Source organism: Atta cephalotes, assembly GCF_000143395.1.
Source record: "Atta cephalotes unplaced genomic scaffold scaffold00048, whole genome shotgun sequence".
NCBI lineage: Eukaryota > Metazoa > Arthropoda > Insecta > Hymenoptera > Formicidae > Atta > Atta cephalotes.
The window spans coordinates 1,746,873-1,768,099 of record NW_012130112.1 but is presented as its reverse complement, the minus strand read 5'-3'; the positions used below and the strand labels follow the sequence as shown (position 1 = coordinate 1,768,099).

Below are 21,227 nucleotides of genomic sequence, written 5' to 3'. Positions count from 1 at the left end.
AATGTATCATATACAATATATATATATATATATATATATATATATATGTGTGTGTGTGTGTGTGTAAAATTACGTGAATAATATCGTTGCAAACATTTATGTACCTGTACATAAGAGGGTGAAAAACGTCAAGTTGTAATTCTGTTATCCAATCGCAATGCCAGTAAGACATATCGGCCCATTTAACAAAGAATTCACGCATTTTTCTTTGCTTAGGTGCAGCCTTGCTCGTAGAGGGTTCCTCCGATGGAGTATCTGAGCACTCTTTCCATCTCCAAGTTAATATTTTTGCCACTAAAAAAGCAATTTAATTACTAAGAGACTACATATTTGTGTTTACTTTTAAATATCGTTTCTGCTATCTACAATCAATATAAAATTACTAAAGAGATGTATCATACTTGTAATGACATACCTTTTCCTCTTAATGGTGGACAAGAGCATCTAGGACATTTCCAATCGCCATCAGGAATCTCTGATAAAGGAGGATTCAGACAATGCGTATGATACGCGCTCGTACAACTGTCACAGCATAATAATTCTCCGCCATCCTTGCACACTCTACAGAATTCCATATGTTCATCGTCGTCTTCTGCTGCACCTGATAGTGCAAATATAACTGTAGTTGTCGTTTTCTGAATGATAAGTGGAAAGTTTTAGAAAGGAATGAGGAGATTGAAGGCAATGGTATGGGAGGACATGGGTACCTGCAATACCTTCTCCTTCGCAATGAGCACAACTCCATTTTCCTTCTGGTGTTTCCTCCATTTCGGGCTCTAAGCACACTAAATGGTATGCTCTGGGACATGTATCGCATAATATAATCTCGCCGCCTTGTTGACATACTTCACAATAATCCTGGTGGTCAGTCTATAGAAAGCAAAAAGAAATTTGGAAAATAATTATTCCATTTTGATCAGAATAGAATAATTCATATAATAATGCAAGATGTATTAATGAAATTAAGATATGATGTATAATTAAGCATGTTGCAATGTTAAAATGATTATGCGACTTTAAACATTGTAAAAGGAAGAAACGTTTATAATTATTTTAAGGCAGAGTAAGTCAACGTAGCATATGCGTTCTTGAAGTTCTCTAAATATCCACTTGCACATACATAATATATATTTTTACCTTTAAATTTTGCACATATTAAAAAGGTGATATATTCCCTCTTAATTAAATTTAAAAATTTATCCCGTTAGCTATCAATCAATTATCAATAAGATAGCCTTATATCGGAAAGATTTGTATGTAAATATTCAAATAGAAATTATAAAAAGATTATCAGCTGTGATAATATTAACAAGCATAATGATTAGACATGCGCCGACTAGCAAATTATAAATAAATTTCCAAGCTTTTAGTATGAGGATAACTATTATGTGACAGTCCATGATTGCAAGCACGTTTAAAACAACAATGAACGCATAAGCAGATGCTGCTTAACTCTACCTGGAGACCTTCCTCTCCATCCGGGAACTTGGAAGTTGTCTTTGTCTTCTTCTTTTTCTTAGTTTTGTTGCCGATTTTGGTTTTTGCCTTTCTGCGAACTGGCGGTTCAGCTGGAGGTTCTACCCCACTCTCTTCAACATTGCCTTTGTTACCTTCAGCACCCGGAGTTTCTTCCGCATCAGCCAACATTTGCTCGAACTCCATGTCTGAATCCGCTGCAGAACCAGCAGCACTACCTTCTGCTTCTTCGTCCTAAATAATTTAATCAAGATTTAAATAAAAAATCTCGAGTCTCCATCGAGAAATACAATCAAATAAGAAATAGAGCACATACCGAACTGCCTCGTTTACGTTTCCCAAGCTTAATCTTAAGCGTTGGTACTTTCGATGCCTTTTTCCCTTTTTTCGCTCTCGAACCTCGTGATTTTCTCTTTCTATCACTGTCCTCGTCATCTTCCTCCTCTTCTTCGGCTTCTTGCATAGCACCACCCCGATTAGTTCTAGCGTTTCTACTATCATCATCTACATTTGTGGATGACACATCTGCGTCTGGTTGCGTATGTGGATTTAATTCAGAAAAATCGCGCCACTTGGCTGCCACCAACATCATAAGTTTTGACATTGGAACCTAATTATATAAGAACAAAAATTATTTAAGTAAGTATAATAATAAGTGATAACTATTGTATTGGTACTATACGAGATTGATATGTAAAAATGTACACACTTTCGGATTTTCTTTTGCCAAGAGTGGTCTGACATGTTGTTGAAACAGTTTGTACGTCGTTAAATTTTGAAAATCGGCATCGGAGTATTCAATTTGTACATCTGTTAAACCAAATGTATTGCACACTTCTTCGATCGTGGGCATGCCTGTTGTAGGTTCTTGACTCTGAGTGGTCGATGTATTATGGCTGGAAGATTTTCTAGACGACGATTTTCTGCTTTTTCTATTAACTGCATAGTCGCTATCTTCACCAGCCGCGTCACCCGCTTCACCGCCACCGAAATCACTTTCCTAAAATTTTATGTAAAGTATTAAAAATTAGCAAAAAACTATGAATTTTTATCAAAGACGAAATTCCTTATAAAATTATTAAAATATTGAAAAAATCCGAACATAATTGATATTTATGTGCGTATTATGAAATTCATCAACATCACAATGTTATTTGTAGGAGATAAAATATAGTAAAGTACAGATATGTATTTGCACTGCAAATGAAATGCAGAGAAGTTGGCTTCATCATTCCTGTCGGATTTTATTAAGTATTAACTAAATTATATAAAGATATATTATGCAGTAATGTTTCCTTACATCTCCAGAATCGGATTTTTTCTTTTTCTTCTTTTTCTTTCCTTTTTTATCTTCGCTACGTGCTTTTCGTTTTTTCCCCTTCTTCTTTTTTCGCTCTTCTGGTTCGTAATCATCATCTTCTTCCTGTAAAGAATAATTTTCATGTTTTAAACTTCTGGATATTGAATACTATAATATTCAGATATCATTATTAAGATATCATTACAAAAATAAAAGATGGGAGCATATAATCTTCGTGACTATGAATTATAAAGCGACTTTGACCAAACTCTGATTAACTTAAACATTTTATTAATATGAATAAAACTATTAATCAATAAAAATATGTAGTAAAAAGATTTAATTTTAAGGTCTGGTTTTTCATTATCTGGTTAACTTAGGATTAGGCTTAATCTAATATTTTAGATATGATCCAATAGAATCATTTATGATGATGTCATGGATGAAGTCTATTGGATAAAACATCAGGTAAGCTTAACTACAAGTAAACTAGATAATGAAAAATCATGTTTAAGTAATGCCTGTCCAGTTAACAACCGAGTTAAATTAATCAGGGTCTTTGGTCCAAGTCGCTCGTAAGTATTATTAAGCATCAAACTTATTAATGCTATAAAATGTAAAACTTACAAGTCTTTGAGATTCTTCAGCGTCAGATGATCCATCTACTTGCTGGCCAACATTTGATACTTGTCCTCCAGTCTCGTCCATGTCATCCTCTCCTAAAAGACATGTTTATTTTCAAATTTATCATTGTGAAATCTCTTCTATCTTAAGCTTCTATTCTATAATTCTCAAGGACAGTGTCAGTAATGTTGTACTGTTGCTATGCAATTTTTTGTCTTACAAAAACCTGTGTAATGACAATATAACATTGATATCGTTGTTAAAGATTGAATTATAGGCTTTCTACTTTCAAATGTAAAAAGAATAATAATTGTAACTTCTTTATGGCTTTCTTATGGCTTAAGACTTAAAATTTAAGTAATGGCTTATTACAGAATAAAGGCCTTAGTAACTAATATCACTATTCTGAATCATATTTGCATCTGTACAAAACAACATCTTGTAAACATAAAAAAGAAGTCATTTTTTTTTTTCTAAGAGCAGCAATATGAAAATATGGTAATGTGATGACGATTTATACTTTTTTTTATAAAAAATATCTATATTCACTCTAATTCCACTATGGCAAAATTTTCTTTCCAATGAATGCAACAATTCTTATCTACATATACTACACATTATACCTTATGAATCACGATCCAAATTCTTTAATCGAGCCGTAAATTTTCCACCTAAGTTAATAATTAGAGAAATGGATTAAACAGTATCGAAGTAAAACAATGTGATTAAATTCGAATTTTATTCGTGCCGTAAATTATCAGTAAAGGAACCTCGGCTCGCAAAGGTGTACACGGCAACGACCGAATCAATCGCGCTGCGCGACGCGGTGTCCTTAATTATGTATACACGGCGAGAGCGCGGGCGAGAATCTGGCAAAGGTACATCGATGTGAAGGTGAAAGAAAGGCAAGGGCGGCGAATCGTACGCGAAATCACGATCCACGATCGGCACCGACACGAGACTCACTTCCTCGCAAACGCGGAGGACGAATTCGAACTAATCAACGTTCCGCGAGTGCCTCATCCGCGAGTGTACATCCGCCATTTTCTTTAATAGGGCCATACGTACGCTACATACATTTGACATACGGGCGCGCGTACGCCGCGCACACACGCGCGTTCTGTGCGTGTATGTGCGTGCGTTTGTATATGTGTGTGTGCGCGCATGTATATATGTATTCACGCCACGCGTTTTACGCGCGCGCGACGTCGGCGCGTTTAATTTCCGCCGGCTTGACGATTCCGCCGAAGGACGTGGGATCTGAACGCGAAATGAAATCCGTTCACTCGGGTGAATTTTTACTGGGTCTTTATGCGACGGTGGAGGTTAGACGCCGGCTGTCGCGCGTTCGCACGCGCGCGCGCGCGCGCGTGTGTGTGTGTTGCGTGTCCCTGCGTGCGTGCACGTCGCACACAGCGACGCGACGCGTGTACGTGAAATGCGGATCCATAACTCGGTGTTTTTTCTTTTTCCTTCTTTCGCGCGAACGCGTCGTAACATGGCGCAAATGCAATTATGTCCCAGTCGATTGGGAACCGTTTTCGTGACGCCCGAGAGACGTCGAACTCGCGAACGTTAATTCGCACGGCCGAGTGTTTTCCATCGCGAGACCGCGAAGATCGAACGGAGATAAGTCGTCTAAGTTCGCTTCATCGGTCATTACCGCTTACCACGAGTGCACGGGCGCCGTGCAACCATGTTAGATTTGCAAATCAACGACCATGGCTGCGTTCGATTTTTGTAACTCGCAATATTCCGTAACTCGTCTATGAATATTATAATTATGATTACGCAAGCGCGCGCGACGACGATGACGACGACGACGACGACGACGAGCATTCTCGGACGAGATACGCGATAAATCGGAAATCGAGCCCGGCAGATTGAAAGAAAAACAAACAAATGCGACGATTCGGAACTACAAAAAAAATCACTATATTATCGAAACATGCATCTCCCTCTTTCTCTCTCTTTCTCTCTTCTTTTCGCCAATGGAATTTCGATTCCTCTATAACGAAAGGAATGCGCTGACGAGTAGTAAACACGAGAGCGAGTTGATCGAGCTACTAAATGCCGGACACGTACAGAGAAAGAGAGAAAGAGATGGAACGTACACCATGTGCACGCTCTCGTGTCGATGTCACTTGCAATCCTCTTTCTCTTTGGCGGAAAGGTGTCCTTCCACCGGCATTGGAAAGATTTTGACAATCGTCTTGACAATCAGAATGAAAAACAAGGAATCCAGGGAAACTCGGGGAACCCGGCATGGCATCGGAGTGATTGATACGGCAGCCATTGATGGGACGAAAAAGCGCGCGTCCCACGAGCGCTATACATATATAAGTACACCAAACGATTCTCGTGCGATCACCCCGGTGCCATTCTCGCGCGCGTAATCTCTCTCTCTCTCTCTCTCTCTCTCTCTCTCACACTCTTGCTCGCATCGCACAATTCTCTCGTACTCTCACCCGCATAGTTTTCGTCCATCTCCTCGTCCGACGCCATACCCCAGCGAGTCCGCTTCTCGGCACCGAGGACAACGATAACGACGACGACGACGACGACGACGACGACAAGATACGACAATCACGATGACAACGACGAGAAGTACGACGTTTCGCGATTTCGATGACGCCGCTTCTTGCCCTCCTCGTATTCTCTACCTTCACACGTCCGTTCACTGCTGTTCACCACCGTGTTTTTCTCACGGGCGCGTAGAAACGCCACGGAAATGCAACATCAATGCCGTCACGGACAACGCTCCGGACTCCGACAGTGCGGCGTGTGGCGGCGTGCCGTCAATGCCGTCACTCGGGACGCTCCGTATATTAGGTATATATCCTACCGATCTACGGCGAACAACGACGAATGCTGCTCTTTCGCCACCGTCTTACCATCACCCGCCGGCGCGATTCGTCGTTTCCCCTCGTTCTCTATTCCATTCTATTTCCACCTCCTCTCGTCATCGTTTCCCTCGCAGTTTCTACACCTCTCTTTCTCTCTTTTTCCTTTCTTCTCCTTGTCACTCTTCACATCCGAAAGTGAAGTGATGCCATCTCGCAGACGCTTACAGCGCGTTATGACACGTGGAGGGGATAAGTGGGGATAATCTGCCAAACACTCGGCACTACACGTACCATTCAACAACCGTACTCAAGCGGCGCGATTTCCCAACAATCATCCCCACCTGTCCCCCTCCATTCGACGTAGCGTGCCGTAAGCGTCTGCGAAGTGGCAAAATGGCAATGCCATTATGGCATCACGATTGGAGTGCGGCCGAAACCGTCTGTCGGATCCGCACGCGAGTCTCTCCTCAACAAAGCACAGTTTCTTCTTTGTCCTTCCTTTTCCTCTCTCTTCCTCTCTTTAATCTTTTCTATCTTTCTACCTGCCTATTATACTGCCACGTCAGAACCGTTTTTGCGTTCTCTGTATCTTATGATCATATCGAATAATTTATCGAACGTTTTTTGCCATTTCTCTGAAAATGTTCTTTGAGAAACCGCGCGAAATTGCGTTAAATCAGTTAAATTAATGCGTTCAGGATGCATCCGTTTTCTCTCCTTTCTCTGTTCTTTAAGATCGAATCAATTTAATTTTAATTCGAAACAAAATTTCTACGCATTATAAATTAGATTAGCGACAGGAAAACCGTCGAGAAAATATATAATGAATATTCTTGCAGAATATTAAATTTGTTCGCGTTACTTGTAATTTTTGTACTTGGTATCGTCGCTAATTTTTCTCATTTCAACATAAATTTTTATTTTATTTTTCAAAAATCGTAGGGACCTGCAGATGATTCTTTTTACTGCGAATATTCGCAATTACATTGCAATTTTAACAGTAATTGCATTAATTACTAATTTCCTTTTGTGTTAGCTGCATTATTTAGGGACGGCTGCTCTCAGTAGAGAAAGCAGCTTTGCAACTTTGTAAAATTCTTCAATACGATTGGTTTATATATTTAGATCCATAAGGAACCAAAAGCAAGAACCAATGGCATTAAAGAATTTTACAAAGTTGTAAAGCCGCCTGCTCTGCCCTCTGCTGAACGCAGTCAACGTTATACAATAGATCTGTTTGCATTGTTTGCACTTTTGGTATTCGACATCTTCGCTCTCTCTCTTTTCAAGACAAAATATGTATCTATCTCATTTTAAGTGCAAGAATATTTGGGGATTTCATGGAACGCGAATAGACCTATTGGCAGCATTGCTTTTTCTAGGGAAAACAAGATGAACAATCTTAGCATTAATTTGCCGTTTTTCGATGCAGAGGACGTAACCGAGCAATTCGTCAGCATCGACGTATTCACGAGGACCTTTTGCCGGATATATAGACAAATCTTTCGTAAAATGGTAAATAAATTGTATTGCTAACTAAACCATTGTCACTCGATAACTCGATTTCACAAACGAAACGCCACGCCTGCATTATTCGTAAATTGTGCATAAATTCACGATCACATTTGCAAAAACCGGTGGTTTTTATCATTAACACTAAGGTTATCTTTCCTTTGGAAATTTCTGTTAGACTCATTCGCATGATTGTGAGATATTGCACGATCATTAAAGTGATTCGCAATGATTCGCGGAATTGTCTTTGTTCGTGAAAATGCATCAATTGCATTTATGACTATTTCACGCATCGCATTGCCGGTAAAACTTCTATGTCGAACGATGCACGTTTTCTCAATAAGACTTATTGTTCAGCGTGATTGTCGAATAATGTTTGAATGCTAACAAAATAAAGGATTTCACACGTACGCTTGATTGCCAATAAAATTGTTTGAACAATTGTCATTCAAAGCAAGAATTATAATTGATTCAACAGTTGCAGAACGTTGCATCATGTAGGGTGAGTTTAAAAGGAGCTTCAAGATTGGTACGATCAACAAGAAGCTTGAGAGATGGCTCGAGGAAACGTGTACTATCGCCTATGTTTCCATCGACATCAGTGGAATTGCTCAATGCACAAATGCAGTCGGTAAGTTCCTGCTATGCAAATAAGTTATATCAATGATAAGCAGTAATGTGTGATTTTGCAGCTTCGACTGTATTCGAATTCGGCACGACGGCCAAGCTTTCTATCTCAGTTAATTGAGAATATCAAGCAGGAGATGCAGAAAAATAAAGAAATGAAGGAATCATTAAAAAAGTTTAGAGAAGAAGCTCAGAAACTGGAACAATCAGAAGCGTTACGAACAGCACGACAAAAATTCCAAGCTGTTGAATCTGAAGCCAGCAAAAGTTCAGAAGTGATCAAAGAAAAACTGGATACAATTAAAGAAAAGGTACATATCTACAATTAACTCATGTATATTAATATATGTTATGTTACACATGTATAATTAAGTGAGTTTATGTTTAAAAGATGCAAGAAGTTATCGAGGAGGCAAGTAAGACTGAATTAGGCAAACGTGCTGGCCAGTTGGGCGAAGAGATAACGAAATCGGCCAAAGGAGCGGCGGAAACGATTTCCGAAAAGCGCCAAGCACTTGGTAAGACAGGTGCATTTCAAACTATATCACACACCGCAGAGGCCGTACGGAATGAACTTGACCAACATGGAATTCTAGGTAGATAGATTTGGCTGAATAGACAAAGAATAGAGTGGTTAAATTTCATTATTGCTTAATGCAGGCAAAGTTTACGTTCCACCTAAAAAGCTAAGAAAGAGAAACGAAGTACCAATAGAACCTAGAGAAATTATGCCTGACCAAAAAACGACAGGTGTGGAAATGCACAAGGACTACATGTTTGCCAATGCTTGGGAAAATTTTAAGGTACTTTATGGACAATGTTTTGTAATAAACTTCATATAATGTATAAATGGGTATTAACAAATGCCTCTATTTAACGATATCAAATGTTCTTTTAAAGGATAATAATCCATACGTGAATAAAGTAATGGATTGGAAGACGAAATTCGACGAGTCAGATAATGCTGTACTACGCGCTTCCAGATTGCTTACGGACAAGGTTTCGGACATTATAGGTGGGCTATTTCAAAAGACCGAGCTATCGGAGACACTTACAGAGATCTGCAAGCTGGATCCCAATTTTAGTAAAATACAGTTCTTGAAAGACTGCGAAACCGACTTTATCCCGAATATTCTCGAGGCGATGATTAGAGGTGACCTTGAGATTCTGAAAGACTGGTGTCATGAAGGACCATACAATATAATCTCGCAACCACATAGGGAAGTTAAGAAATTAGGCCATTATTCGGATAGTAAAATTCTAGGTACATATTTATACATAATATTCATTAATTATACGATACTTTGAAATTGTGAAAAGTAAAAAAAAGAATATCAATTACAGATATCGACAATGTAGATCTAGTGATGGGAAAGATGATGGAACAGGGACCGGTTTTAATAATTAGCTTTCAATCTCAACAAATCATGTGCGTGAAAAACTTCAAGAACGAAGTGATTGAGGGAGATCCCCAGAAAGTTATGCGTGTCAATTACGTTTGGGTATTGTGTCGCGATCGAACGGAACTTAATCCCAAGGCCGCATGGCGTTTACTAGATCTCAGTGCCACCAGTTCGGAACAATTGGTATAGTGTGAACGAACAACATAAACTAACTATTCAAAGTTTACGCGGCTACGTGGAATCGTCGTGTAGTAATGTCATTCGTGTACATTACTGTTATTATTCATATTAAAAATATGATCGAACGTATCAAGAATTCTTTAACGATCGTATTAAATGATTACCGATCTAGTATACATATAATAATACATAACGTATCTCCTGTAAATTGGAATGTTTATGTATGTACACAAAATTTTAGCAACGCAATATCTGTAAATTTTAATTGTATTTGATCTAAGTATATACACGTGCTAAGTTATTTACAAGATAATATATTTGTAAATGCATCGAAATCACGTAGTGTGATACACTTTGCCATACAGCTTGTAATTATTTAAAAATAGGTCATAATTAAGATAATATCCATTTATCGTGCATATAATAGAAGTTAAGTATAATTACTTAATTGCCAATTAGTGTTATGTACTTTATTTATAAAATTTTCGTATTTCTTATATTCAATTTCGAGAAAAAACATTAATTAATATTTAAAAGAATTTATATTGCAAATTGGCAAGTATTAAAATTAATTTTTATATAATATTTTTTATATAATTTTTATATAATATTTATTGTCAATTATAAAACAAGAATAAGCCAATTTTTATAAACAAAAAAATAATAGATTGTGCTTTATTGACGAAATGATAAAAATCTTATTTTTTTAATATTAAAATAACATTAAGAATAATTACAGATATTGCAGTTGTTGAAAAGTTTTTCAAAAACTGAAAATGTTTTCATCATATTTAAAATATATTATTGTAATTGTGTACAGCACGAGATGGATATGAGAATCTATTAGTTTGAATATATTAACAAATGCATCTGTAATAAAACTATATATATGAATGTACATATGTACAAGCTGATATTAATGAATGATTATAGCATACGTTTAAATTATAAAGAGAGCTGTTGATTATTTTTTAAAGAGTATTATAAGAGTCGGTTTGGATTGAAACGGAATAAAATGATATCTGCGAACAAACGACTATATAGTATTATTTTTTCTATTTAAAATAAAATCATGCATGTAGATAAAAGGAATACCTTATAAGAATGATATATATAAACTACGTTTTTTATTCATATTCTTCATAACATTATACTGTGTAATCTTTATATAAATATATAAGCGAGTCACAATATTATATAATTTTTTTCAACCGAAATATTCTAATCAACATATCATGTTCATATTTGCTTCGATTTGAGTTTACTCGCAAATGCAGGACTCTGTGGATTGGTCAGCTTTTTCGTCGCTTTAAGAATAACTGGCGATTTGTACATTGGCATCGGTCTTGCTTTCACCTCCGATAACTTGCGTAATTCTATTTTCATTAATTTCTCAGATTCGAGTCTCTTCTGTTCTGCTTCCTGACGTTTTGTCTCCTCTTCCATTTCCTTACGCCTCATCTTCTCGTTAAACTCATACCGTTCCTTCGCCCGTTTATCAGTATTTAATTTCAGCGGATAAGCTTTTAATGGTGCTTTTTGTTTATCAACAGTGTAAACTGTGCTCTTCGCCTTCTCTACATTCTTCCTCTCTGCCTTTAAAGAATCAATATTCGGCGCTTTGTTTTCCTGATCTTCCGCTTGTTCGCTTACAATCTTCTTGTTCTTCACTGAAAGATTCTCTTTGGATCTACCACGAACCATTACAGGTTTGAAGACTGGTACCGGATTCGCGCGGAATACACGCGCTTGCTTATCCTTTTCGAGCAGTTGTTTCACTAAGTGGTCCTTTCTTTCAAATACTTTCTTGTCTCGATTGTCAAAGCTGAAGGGACACGGTAAGATAGATTTCTTTGTTCTATTCTGCTGCTGCTGTTTGGCCGGTGGTGTTGGTGGCTTCGAAAAATTTGGCACTGGCCTGGCATGGAATTCTATCTTTGTTTTACTAGCTTCTTGCAAATCCTTCAGTCGTTGTTCCTTTTTTATCTGTAGATCCTTATTGCGCGCCTCGAAGCTAAATGGTATGATGCGTGTTACGTTTTTTGTTATATCAATGTCTTTTGGTACACCAAAAAATGATATTTCCTCATGTTCTACAATGAGACCTGAAGGATCAGTTACCAGCAACTTTGTGACATTCTTCGGACCATGAACTTTTCCATTGGATTCAGTAGAATTATGCGCGACTACCGTCGGCTTCTTCATCACTCGTGAGCCTCGTAGTACATTAGGTGGTATCGGATTGGCTTTTATCTGATGTTTCTTCATTTCTTCCATTTCTAGTTTCTCGCGCTCTTCTCGGCTCAGCACGGTAACAGGACGCGACCTGTTCTTTGATATGAGCGCTGGTGAAATCGGTACCGTTGGTTTTAAACGGTTCTGCATTGTTTTCGACAGTGGCATACCAGTCGTGTTATTCACCTTACTTCTAGTGTGGAAACGCTTGGGCGTCTCGTTTTGAAAGCGCGATACTGCCTCCGCTAAACTGACGTATTTCTTGTTGACCGATGTTCTGCGTTTTTGTAAGCTTCGTCTATGATTATACCAGGTAAGAACTGAATGCTTATTCGTAGATTGTGTTTGATTGCCTGACTCGATTGTAGCGTCCACATCGTCTTGACTGTTCTCTTCCTTGGTTTTCTTACTGTCAGATGATCCTTTTGATTCATCTTGCCGCTCTTTATCATCTTCCTCGTTATATTCCTTATTGTCTGCTTCATTATATTTTTCAATGTCTTTTTCATGTTTTTCATTATATTTCTTATTATCTTCCTCCTCACCTTGTTTTTCTTTCTTATTTTTAGAATCTTCTACTACATTATTCTCATTGTGATTTTCAGGCTTAAATAAGGCATGATTAACCGATATTTCTTTTGTATTTTCAGACATGTTAGTGACTGAAATACAGATATTCTTGTTCACTTTCGTGGACTTTTGCACAGAATCTTGTCGAGAGTGAATGTATTTATTTGGTACACTACGACAATTGATAATTTTAGATGGTTTAATGGTTTTAGACATATTCGGTGTCTTAAAAACAGTCGACTCCTGGGTACTTTTATTTAGTGCTTCTCGAGTTTTTTTAAGTGGCACTTTACAAAGGTCCAGTTGCCTCATCGCATCGCTGAGTACTTGATCATAAGTAGTTTCTCCTAATTCATTATTACCATTTTTCGGAGAAGCCATTTTGATAGGAGTACTCTTTATAATTTCTAAATCTGTTTGTGCCTCTGTGCTAGTACATATGACATTTGTGTTAGACATGAGCTGAATGTTCTCTGTATTCTCAGAAGCAGAGTTACAGAAATCCTCTATGCGTTCATGTATTGCATGTGATTTTTCAAAGAAGTCCTGCATCCGCATCGGACTGTGAGTCTCAGTAAAATCTACCCATTGTGGTGCTTGCAGATCAAGGTCCTCCATTGTGTCAATCAGTAAAATATATAGTGTGCACGCAAAATATATTGGTATCAAGTCATAAAGAAAAAATTACTATACGTCAAAATATAAATGCCATCCAATAATACTTAATGATAATCTGCAACATAAAAATATGAAATCTTAAATGATTCTAAAGATATATCTAGTATAAATATTACAGTATAAACAATAAGTAACAATTAAATAACAAAAAATATATATTTTAAAGTATAACTAACATATCTTTTTTCTCTTATTTTATTTATGTACTTTTATTTCTAAATTATAACCATATTTGCATTAATCATTCTTAAGCAAAATTGATGTACAATATGACAAGTAAATGCAAATAGAATGTTATTGTTGGAGAATTATAATTATATCAAAATATCAAAATATAAAACTTTGACATTTTGAGACACTTTTCAATTTTCAATCTTAGTGTTTACATATATAAAGTTGTATTAGTCTAAAGAGCACATCTTATAAAGCTAATGACATTTCTTCAAAAAGAGATTGTTGATTAAATATCATTTCTAATTCATTAATGTTGAATCTGTTACAAAGAATTTCCTTATACAAAGACAAAAATAAAAAATTTTGTGTAATGTGACACGTTTTATATATGTCCTTTATAAACAATTAAATAGAAATAATTTTATTTTAGTAGAAAGAAAAATTTATGCAACTGAATAGCTTTCTATATTATTTTCATTCGAATGAATTAATAATTAGGTCTTGCAGATCCAACACAGTTGTTGCAGAATCAAAATAAAGGCCAGTACTACGTACTCACATGTAACTATTTACGTCAATTATTTGCGTCTCTTGTCACACTGTTCGTCGAAAACTCATGTGCCTCAAACTTCTTCTCCCTGCGATCTCTACTCTTATTTTTAGCTCGTATTCAATTGAACCCTTGAAGGCAGGACAGAGCGAAACACCAGCGAACATTCCACGAGAATAGCTAACGACAAAATCAAACGTACGTTACACTCATTCAAGTTTGAATTCTTCTATGCCTCATTCGGATTGGCTGCGTTGTTGCTAGCTGGATTCGAAGTTCGCGCATGAGCATCGAACGACACGTCTAATAAGTAAAAAAAATACCTTTAAAGATTAGCTTTTTTCTGACATTTCCAAAAATTATGTAAAAGTTAAATTTACTCGCAAATTTCAGTAAGTGGATTGTGTTCTCACTCATTTCTTTACCAACGCTTCACTATTCTTTGCTCCTGTAATACCGCACATGCGAAATTATTCGTTATCGCAAGACGCATGCACGAAAGAACCCGCCAGATCGTAATTCGTTCCGATTGGCTGACAAATGGCATGCGTTTTCATGAAGCATAAGCAGGAAACATAAAGCTCAAAAATTCTTACGTCGCCTAGAAATTCCCACTGTGGGAACAAATTCTACTTTCAACAGAACTTTAAAAAAATGAATAGTAAATTATTGTATACGTAAAAATTAATAATTTCAAACAAAATTTTTAATTATATAATTTACAATCTTATTGTAAATTTTTTTCAGTGAAAATTTGAAGTTATTGATAAAAATTGCAGCTATTTTATATGAAAATATGATTTATTTGATAAATAAGATTTTTTTTATCAGTAGTTTAAAAATATTATATAGTGCCTAACTGTACGGAAATATTATCATTTTGCTATTATTTTAGTCAGTGCAAAAAAAGTTTTGTCTCTTTAGTTCTCAGCCAATTGCATCAATCGTGTCGAGATTCGCTATGATAAAAACTTCTTAATCAAAATATTTCGTTATTATATCTAATAAGTTTGCTGCATAAATACAATCAGAAGATTAATCAGAAGATCTTTAAATAGAGAGAAAGAAAAAAATGAAATAAAATAAATATTCAGATTATCAAATATTAATTATATCGACTGATGACACAATTGGCTGTATTTTCTTATATTAATACAATTATATTTTATGAAAATTGATCAAATTTCAATGATTCTTCTGTCTGCTGCTCCAATTCTTTTACAGCTCTTTCTAAAGCAAACAGATGTTCATCCTGCACACCAGGGGCTATCGTGCGCATCGCAGATGCCAATTTATAGAGATACTCTATATTAGATCCACTGATGCCACGTGAAACAATTATATGTCTCGCAATGATATCTATGTTCTCCATTCCAGCAAAATTTGGATTATCTTCTTCACCTATATAAATAGTGAGGTAGAATGGAGCTTCGTCCAATACAGTTGAAAGCGATGCTGTTGAAAAAGTCATCCTCGAGAGATCATTCAAAGACACGTTGGTATTTGAATCACTTTGGGTAGACTTGGAAAAATCACAGGGATAGAAGAGGACGGTTTTTTTTATGTAGCCACCTTTCTCTCGGAAATCCAAATGATTCACTACATTTTCTATATTTTCGGAAGATATCTTGTAAGCGATTCCCCATACTTGATCGTCGGGATTAGTAGAGGCAAGCAACGTCACCACACGTCCAGGCTGCAAAAAAAAATGAAGATATATAGTTGATGTGAGAAAAAGCAATTACATCTTGCCTACCCTATTGGGCACGCCTCTGTGATCAGTACTCTTTTGATAAAAACGCCTGATATATCCCTTGATGTAACCGATGAGCTTTTTCTCATATGGAAAATCTGCTTTCCATATCAAAGAACCATAACCAAATACCCACATGCTCGCTCGCTCGCTCGCTCAACGTCGGCCGAAAGATTTCTTTTTATCGTCGACAACAATGACAATCACGTCATGCAATGTAGACTTTGTCTAATCTCTTCGGTGACGAGCTCGTCTTTTAATGCCGTGACATAACTTGTAGACGACTCCACTCTAAAATTATGCTCCATGTTACATTCAACGCGTCTGTTACGCCCTGCAACATAACCTATTTATCTGTCTCGAGTACACGTGACAAGTGAGTGAAGTGAGACCTGATTGCCACATCGCTAATTGGTCAATTTAATATAAAATTTTCTGATTGGTTGGTTTAGTGGAAAGGAGTGGAAAAACTCCAAGCACATTTGCTCGGAACTCCTCCCACACAGGCATGTGCACGAAAATGCAAAGTGTGCATATGAGGTGGATTAGCATGAACAATTGTGATAACGATTGTTAGCATCTCAATACATTTATAACAAAGTAATGTAATTTATTATAGATGAAATGGCATCGTTATTATTACGCACAGAGATCCTCGCTATTCGATGCGTAGGAAAGATCATATTTATAGGTTAGTTACGAATTAGTTAATATAATTACAATAATCATATATTATATAATTTATGTAATATTAATTTAATGCAAATAATTTTTATAAGAATTATTAATTTTAATATTACACGAATAATTTTTTCGCAATTAACAAAAACCTTGGTCAATAATAATTAATGGATGCACAAGATAAATTTGATCAAGTTAATATAAATTTTTATTACTTTTTAATGCTTGTTTATTATCACAGGTATGGGACCTACTCTCTATGTATTCAGGAATTGCAAATTTGAGTGCAAGTTGGATTGTCTGTATCCAAGTAATATACATGGTATTGTAGTAGGAACGGATAAAATATTAGCTGTATTTGGTGCCAAGTCTATATGCATTTGCAAACTTGTTGAAATAGAGCACAACATAAGGTAATATAATTTTATATGCATGATACACCAAAGTCAAATATCAATATAATATCTATAGATAAAAATAAGAAAAATTATCTATATGAGGTATAGATTCATGTTTATATAATTATAACTGTTTTTTTCTTATTTTTATTCAGAGCATATTAGAATAATTTGATTTAAAACTTGAAATATTTTGATGTAATAATTTTTTTTGTTCTATTTGTATATGTAGAATAAGAAAACAAAGTACTAATCAATTCAATGATTGGATAATTGCTGCAAAGTGGATATCATTTAAGAAAGAAATACGATTGGCAGTTCTATTTGCTCATAATTATATATCTATATATAATATATTTAATAAAACTTGTCAAATTATACGCTGTCAAGAAACATGCATTCTGTATCCTTTCATGATTTTTGTTAATTAATTTTTTACAGAGATAATTGATATAAAAAATGAACAATTTTCTTAATTAATATCTAGCTATGGCGGTTCTATATCAGGAATTTCTCAAGAGAATTTAGTTATTTTCAGTGGAACTGTATTTCAAGAAATTTTAATATGGAAAGTAGACAACAGATGTAATGACACTAATAAAAGAATGCCAGTTTTGCATCGTTTAATAGGACACAAGGTTTGGTAATTATATTGAATTTAAAAGGATAACCATTTTTGAATAAAAATCTCACCTTGTAAATTTATTCTAGGGTGTTATATTCTCTGTTATTTGTGATCCATCTTTGCGATTTATTTGTTCTACATCTGATGATAGAAGTGTCAGATTCTGGAAAGTAACAGAAGATGAAAATTCCAAAAGCAACAATATAAACTGGCAGACAGTAAAAATAGTACCAATAAAAGCAATGTTTATGCACACAGCAAGAGTGTGGAAAGCTTTAATTAGAAATGACATTGTTTTAACAATAGGAGAAGTAAGATTTCAATTATACCAGTAGGTGAAAATTACAATTTATTTTTATGTATATTTTAAAAAATTTTCTATTTTAGGATTCACTTATATGTACATGGTCACTCTCAGGTAATTTACTTAATAAAACTCATTATAAAGCTCCTATATGGAGTATTGACATATCTGAAGACAATATAGTATATGTGGGTGGAGGTGATGGATCTGTGCATATGCAACCTTTTGAACATTATAAAAGCCTAGAAACAATTTTTCTATCTGGTGGCAATGATACATGTAATTTTCCTAAATATGTCTCCTATTTGTATGATGATACAATTTTAGTCTTTACTGAATTGGGAACGCTTTTACATTACAACAAAGAAATGATGCTTAAAAACACTATATACTTAACAAAAGAACACTATTATATCGTGCAAGTTTCTCCAAATCGCAATTTTGTTGCTCTCGCATCTAGAGACGGATATGCAATAGTATACGAAGGTAAGAATGTTTATTAATGCAAATCTTAACATAAAAATGAATTTTTATTACAAATATATTATCTTTTTTATTTTCAAGTTTTTAATTATTAAAATTACATAATAGATAATGTATTTTTAGAGTACCTTGGGACTTTACGACAGTTTACGGAGAAAAACAAAATAATGGATTCACAAATCTTATCTTTGCAATGGTTAAACAATTCTGATTTGATAGTTTGTGGAACAAATGGTCTTTTGAAATTATTGAGTAGTGTGTAATCATTTATGCAACTATATCATAAATAATGTATTTTAGAACATGTATAACATTATGATTTTATAGGTAATCTTACAGTGCATGCAGAATGCATATTGCCGCCCAGTAGAGAACGTTGGTTGACTGCAGCTATAATCTATAAAGATGTTAATCCTCCTGTGAATTACGGGATATCATATAATTTGTTAATATGTGGGGATAGAGCTGGAAATATTTATGTATATGATCTGAAATATATATATTTTGACACAGTTATTAACATAGATATTAGTAGAAAACCTATTCAAACACTTAATAAGATTCATGGTAAAATAGGAGTTCAATCATTTTGTATATTTGGAGAAAACTTGATAACATCTGGACGTGATGGAATGTTGAGATTTTATCAAATACATTTAATAAAGGACTCTTTTATATATACAAAGCCCTTGGTAATGCTGCATAAAAAAAAAATGCCAATGGACTGGATTAGTGGCATGTTAAAAGTGAATACAAAAAAAATAGGAGGGACGGAAAAAAATGAGATTTTTTTTGTATTTGGTTTTAAACAGGTATAAATAGAAAATTTTATACATATAAATATATATGCACATAGTAATAGAAAATCTTGTGTAATAATATATTATATCTCTTATAATAACGTTTTCAGGTGGAATTTATAATATATAACTTGTTGAATGAAAACGTAGTTGTCAGAATTCCTTGCGGTGGCGGTCATAGATCGTGGGACTGTGTAATATCGCACACAAAAGCCAGTTTTGTTTACATTAAAAATAAACAGGTCCATGTATGTGATATGAATTCTTCTCTTTTTCTTTCACATCCTGTTTTACAGGTAAGTGATTTTAATCTATTATTAAAAAAAAAAATTGTACAAATCTTTTTATATTTGTTGTTTTTTATAGAATGGATTTCACATAAAAGAGACTTGTTGCTTACGATACATTTCAATTAAACAATCAGATCATTATCGAGAAAATATTTTTATATCCGGTAGTGAAGACTGCACTCTTCGTATCAGTAGTATTTTTGAATACGATTTTCAATGGAACGTTTTCAAAAATTTAGGAACTTTTAATGGCCATCTTTCGGGTATTAGATGCTTAAGTGTTGTTGAATTAAACATGTTACATGAATCCGAGTTTCAATATCTAGTCTTTTCTGGTGGAGGAAGAGCACAATTGAAGATTTGGAAGCTAAACTTTAACTTCCAAAGTATTAACCCAAAAAATTCACATTCAATAAAAAAATTAAATATGTCATGTTTCGATATGAATTCTCATATGCTCTATAAACAAAATCAGTATTGTAAAAAACCATGGCAGGAAACTAAGCAATCCTGTATCGAAGAACCAGAAACACGTTATATGGATATTTATGCCTATTACCCTAAATTAAATTATGTATTAATCTTTGTAGCTTGTGCAGACGGATATTTAAGGTAATTTAATTATTTATTTCATCAAGAATGATATATCATTTTATGAAAGTTATAAAATAATTCCTTTTTTTTCCATTGCAGACTATTTGTATATGATATTATAACTAACAATACATATTTGAAAGTATCTACTAAATACATAGATCGTTGCATTTTGAAGATACACATATTATTATTCAAACCCAAAGTAATTGTATTAACAATGAGTACAGATGGAAAATTACGTTTTTTCGATTTTACCGATATGGTCTCGAAAATACACGAGGATGCAAATTCTGGGAACCAGAATATTTTGAATTTCGACAATATTCCTTTTGCAGAATTTAGCTTGCATCAGTCAGGAATTAATTGTTTTGATTTAAAGGATATGAATGAAAATGAATATCTTTTAGTTACCGGTGGCGATGACAATCTTCTCAATGTCATCTATTTTCAAATTTATCTATCAGAAAATAAATTATCAGCTGAAATATTATCCAAATGGAATACAGCATCCGCACATTCCACACAAATCGTTGGTAAGTTAGGGTACATATGACATCTTTTAAACTTACAGTTATATGTATTACATGTTCCACACATGCCTTAAGAAATTTATAAAAATGTATAATACCAACAGGTGTGAAATTGAAAAGCAATATAATATGTAGCGTGGGAATAGATCAGCAAGTTATTACCTATAATTATTCATGTTCCAATGGAGTCGTACATGTAGATATCTTAAATCAAGTATTTACATCTGTTACGGATGTGCAAGGCATGGAATTATATGGTTATCCCAAGTAAGTTTAAAGATGTATTAGATGTTATAATTGTCTTCTTTATTTCATTTATTCTTATAAATATTAATTTTAACAGCCACGATAAAAGTTGGAACGATTTTATTTGTATATATGGACGAGGATTTGAAATAATGTCCATTTAAAATTTCACACAAAGCATTATTTGTGTAAAAAATATTTTCTACCGAAGAATCTTATATATATGATATTTTATATATATGTGTGTGTGTGTGTGTGTGTGTGTGTGTGTGTGTGTGTGTGTGTGTGTGTGTGTGTGTGTGTTATTTATTTATTATATATATTATATATATATATATATAATAA

At 34.6% G+C, this 21,227-nt stretch overlaps 5 protein-coding genes across 5 annotated transcripts in view; 2 read left to right on the top strand and 3 right to left on the bottom strand.

Moving 5' to 3' along the window:
• The window catches only part of LOC105622755 (chromodomain-helicase-DNA-binding protein Mi-2 homolog), a 12,700-nt gene extending 6,508 nt beyond the window's left edge, over window positions 1–6,192 (bottom strand). Inside the window, exons 1-9 of the mRNA XM_012204167.1 lie at window positions 5,869–6,192; window positions 3,404–3,495; window positions 2,777–2,899; window positions 2,186–2,476; window positions 1,793–2,086; window positions 1,459–1,710; window positions 708–870; window positions 416–601; window positions 105–294 (exon numbers count right to left, since the gene is read on the bottom strand). Of these exons, the coding sequence (XP_012059557.1) occupies window positions 105–294; window positions 416–601; window positions 708–870; window positions 1,459–1,710; window positions 1,793–2,086; window positions 2,186–2,476; window positions 2,777–2,899; window positions 3,404–3,495; window positions 5,869–5,905 (1,628 nt within the window). The 5' untranslated portion in view covers window positions 5,906–6,192. The remainder of the gene's footprint in view (window positions 1–104; window positions 295–415; window positions 602–707; window positions 871–1,458; window positions 1,711–1,792; window positions 2,087–2,185; window positions 2,477–2,776; window positions 2,900–3,403; window positions 3,496–5,868) is intronic.
• A 2,149-nt stretch (window positions 6,193–8,341) lies between these two features.
• Window positions 8,342–9,977, top strand: LOC105622754 (mitochondrial import inner membrane translocase subunit TIM44). The gene is made up of 6 exons (XM_012204166.1): window positions 8,342–8,389; window positions 8,451–8,696; window positions 8,777–8,981; window positions 9,046–9,188; window positions 9,286–9,649; window positions 9,730–9,977. Exons 1-6 carry the CDS (start codon window positions 8,342–8,344, stop codon window positions 9,975–9,977), a joined length of 1,254 nt encoding a protein of 417 aa, XP_012059556.1.
• A 1,230-nt stretch (window positions 9,978–11,207) lies between these two features.
• On the bottom strand, window positions 11,208–13,391 carry LOC105622753 (targeting protein for Xklp2 homolog). The gene has a single exon (XM_012204165.1). It carries the CDS (start codon window positions 13,389–13,391, stop codon window positions 11,208–11,210), a length of 2,184 nt encoding a protein of 727 aa, XP_012059555.1.
• Window positions 13,392–15,340: 1,949 nt separating this feature from the next.
• On the bottom strand, window positions 15,341–16,066 carry LOC105622752 (putative glutathione-specific gamma-glutamylcyclotransferase 2). The gene is made up of 2 exons (XM_012204164.1): window positions 15,932–16,066; window positions 15,341–15,871 (listed from the first exon to the last, which is right to left on the bottom strand). Exons 1-2 carry the CDS (start codon window positions 16,064–16,066, stop codon window positions 15,341–15,343), a joined length of 666 nt encoding a protein of 221 aa, XP_012059554.1.
• Window positions 16,067–16,436: 370 nt separating this feature from the next.
• LOC105622750 (WD repeat-containing protein 6) lies at window positions 16,437–21,046 on the top strand. The gene is made up of 14 exons (XM_012204163.1): window positions 16,437–16,455; window positions 16,548–16,619; window positions 16,851–17,022; window positions 17,240–17,410; window positions 17,495–17,645; window positions 17,719–17,943; window positions 18,020–18,422; window positions 18,543–18,674; window positions 18,747–19,231; window positions 19,330–19,515; window positions 19,586–20,121; window positions 20,203–20,639; window positions 20,741–20,903; window positions 20,980–21,046. Exons 1-14 carry the CDS (start codon window positions 16,437–16,439, stop codon window positions 21,044–21,046), a joined length of 3,219 nt encoding a protein of 1,072 aa, XP_012059553.1.
• The last annotated feature ends 181 nt before the right edge of the window (window positions 21,047–21,227 follow it).

Coding starts and splice junctions, on each gene's coding strand:
- LOC105622752 (XM_012204164.1), bottom strand. CDS start 16,066: ATGTGGGTATTTGGTTATGGTTCTTTGATATGGAAAGCAGATTTTCCA. Junction 15,872..15,931: donor ACAGAGGCGTGCCCAATAGG/GTAGGCAAGATG, acceptor TTTTTTTTGCAG/CCTGGACGTGTGGTGACGTT.
- LOC105622754 (XM_012204166.1), top strand. CDS start 8,342: ATGTTTCCATCGACATCAGTGGAATTGCTCAATGCACAAATGCAGTCG. Junction 9,189..9,285: donor ATGCTTGGGAAAATTTTAAG/GTACTTTATGGA, acceptor GTTCTTTTAAAG/GATAATAATCCATACGTGAA. Junction 9,650..9,729: donor TTCGGATAGTAAAATTCTAG/GTACATATTTAT, acceptor TATCAATTACAG/ATATCGACAATGTAGATCTA.
- LOC105622753 (XM_012204165.1), bottom strand. CDS start 13,391: ATGGAGGACCTTGATCTGCAAGCACCACAATGGGTAGATTTTACTGAG.
- LOC105622750 (XM_012204163.1), top strand. Junction 18,423..18,542: donor ATATGCAATAGTATACGAAG/GTAAGAATGTTT, acceptor ATGTATTTTTAG/AGTACCTTGGGACTTTACGA. Junction 20,640..20,740: donor ACATTCCACACAAATCGTTG/GTAAGTTAGGGT, acceptor TAATACCAACAG/GTGTGAAATTGAAAAGCAAT.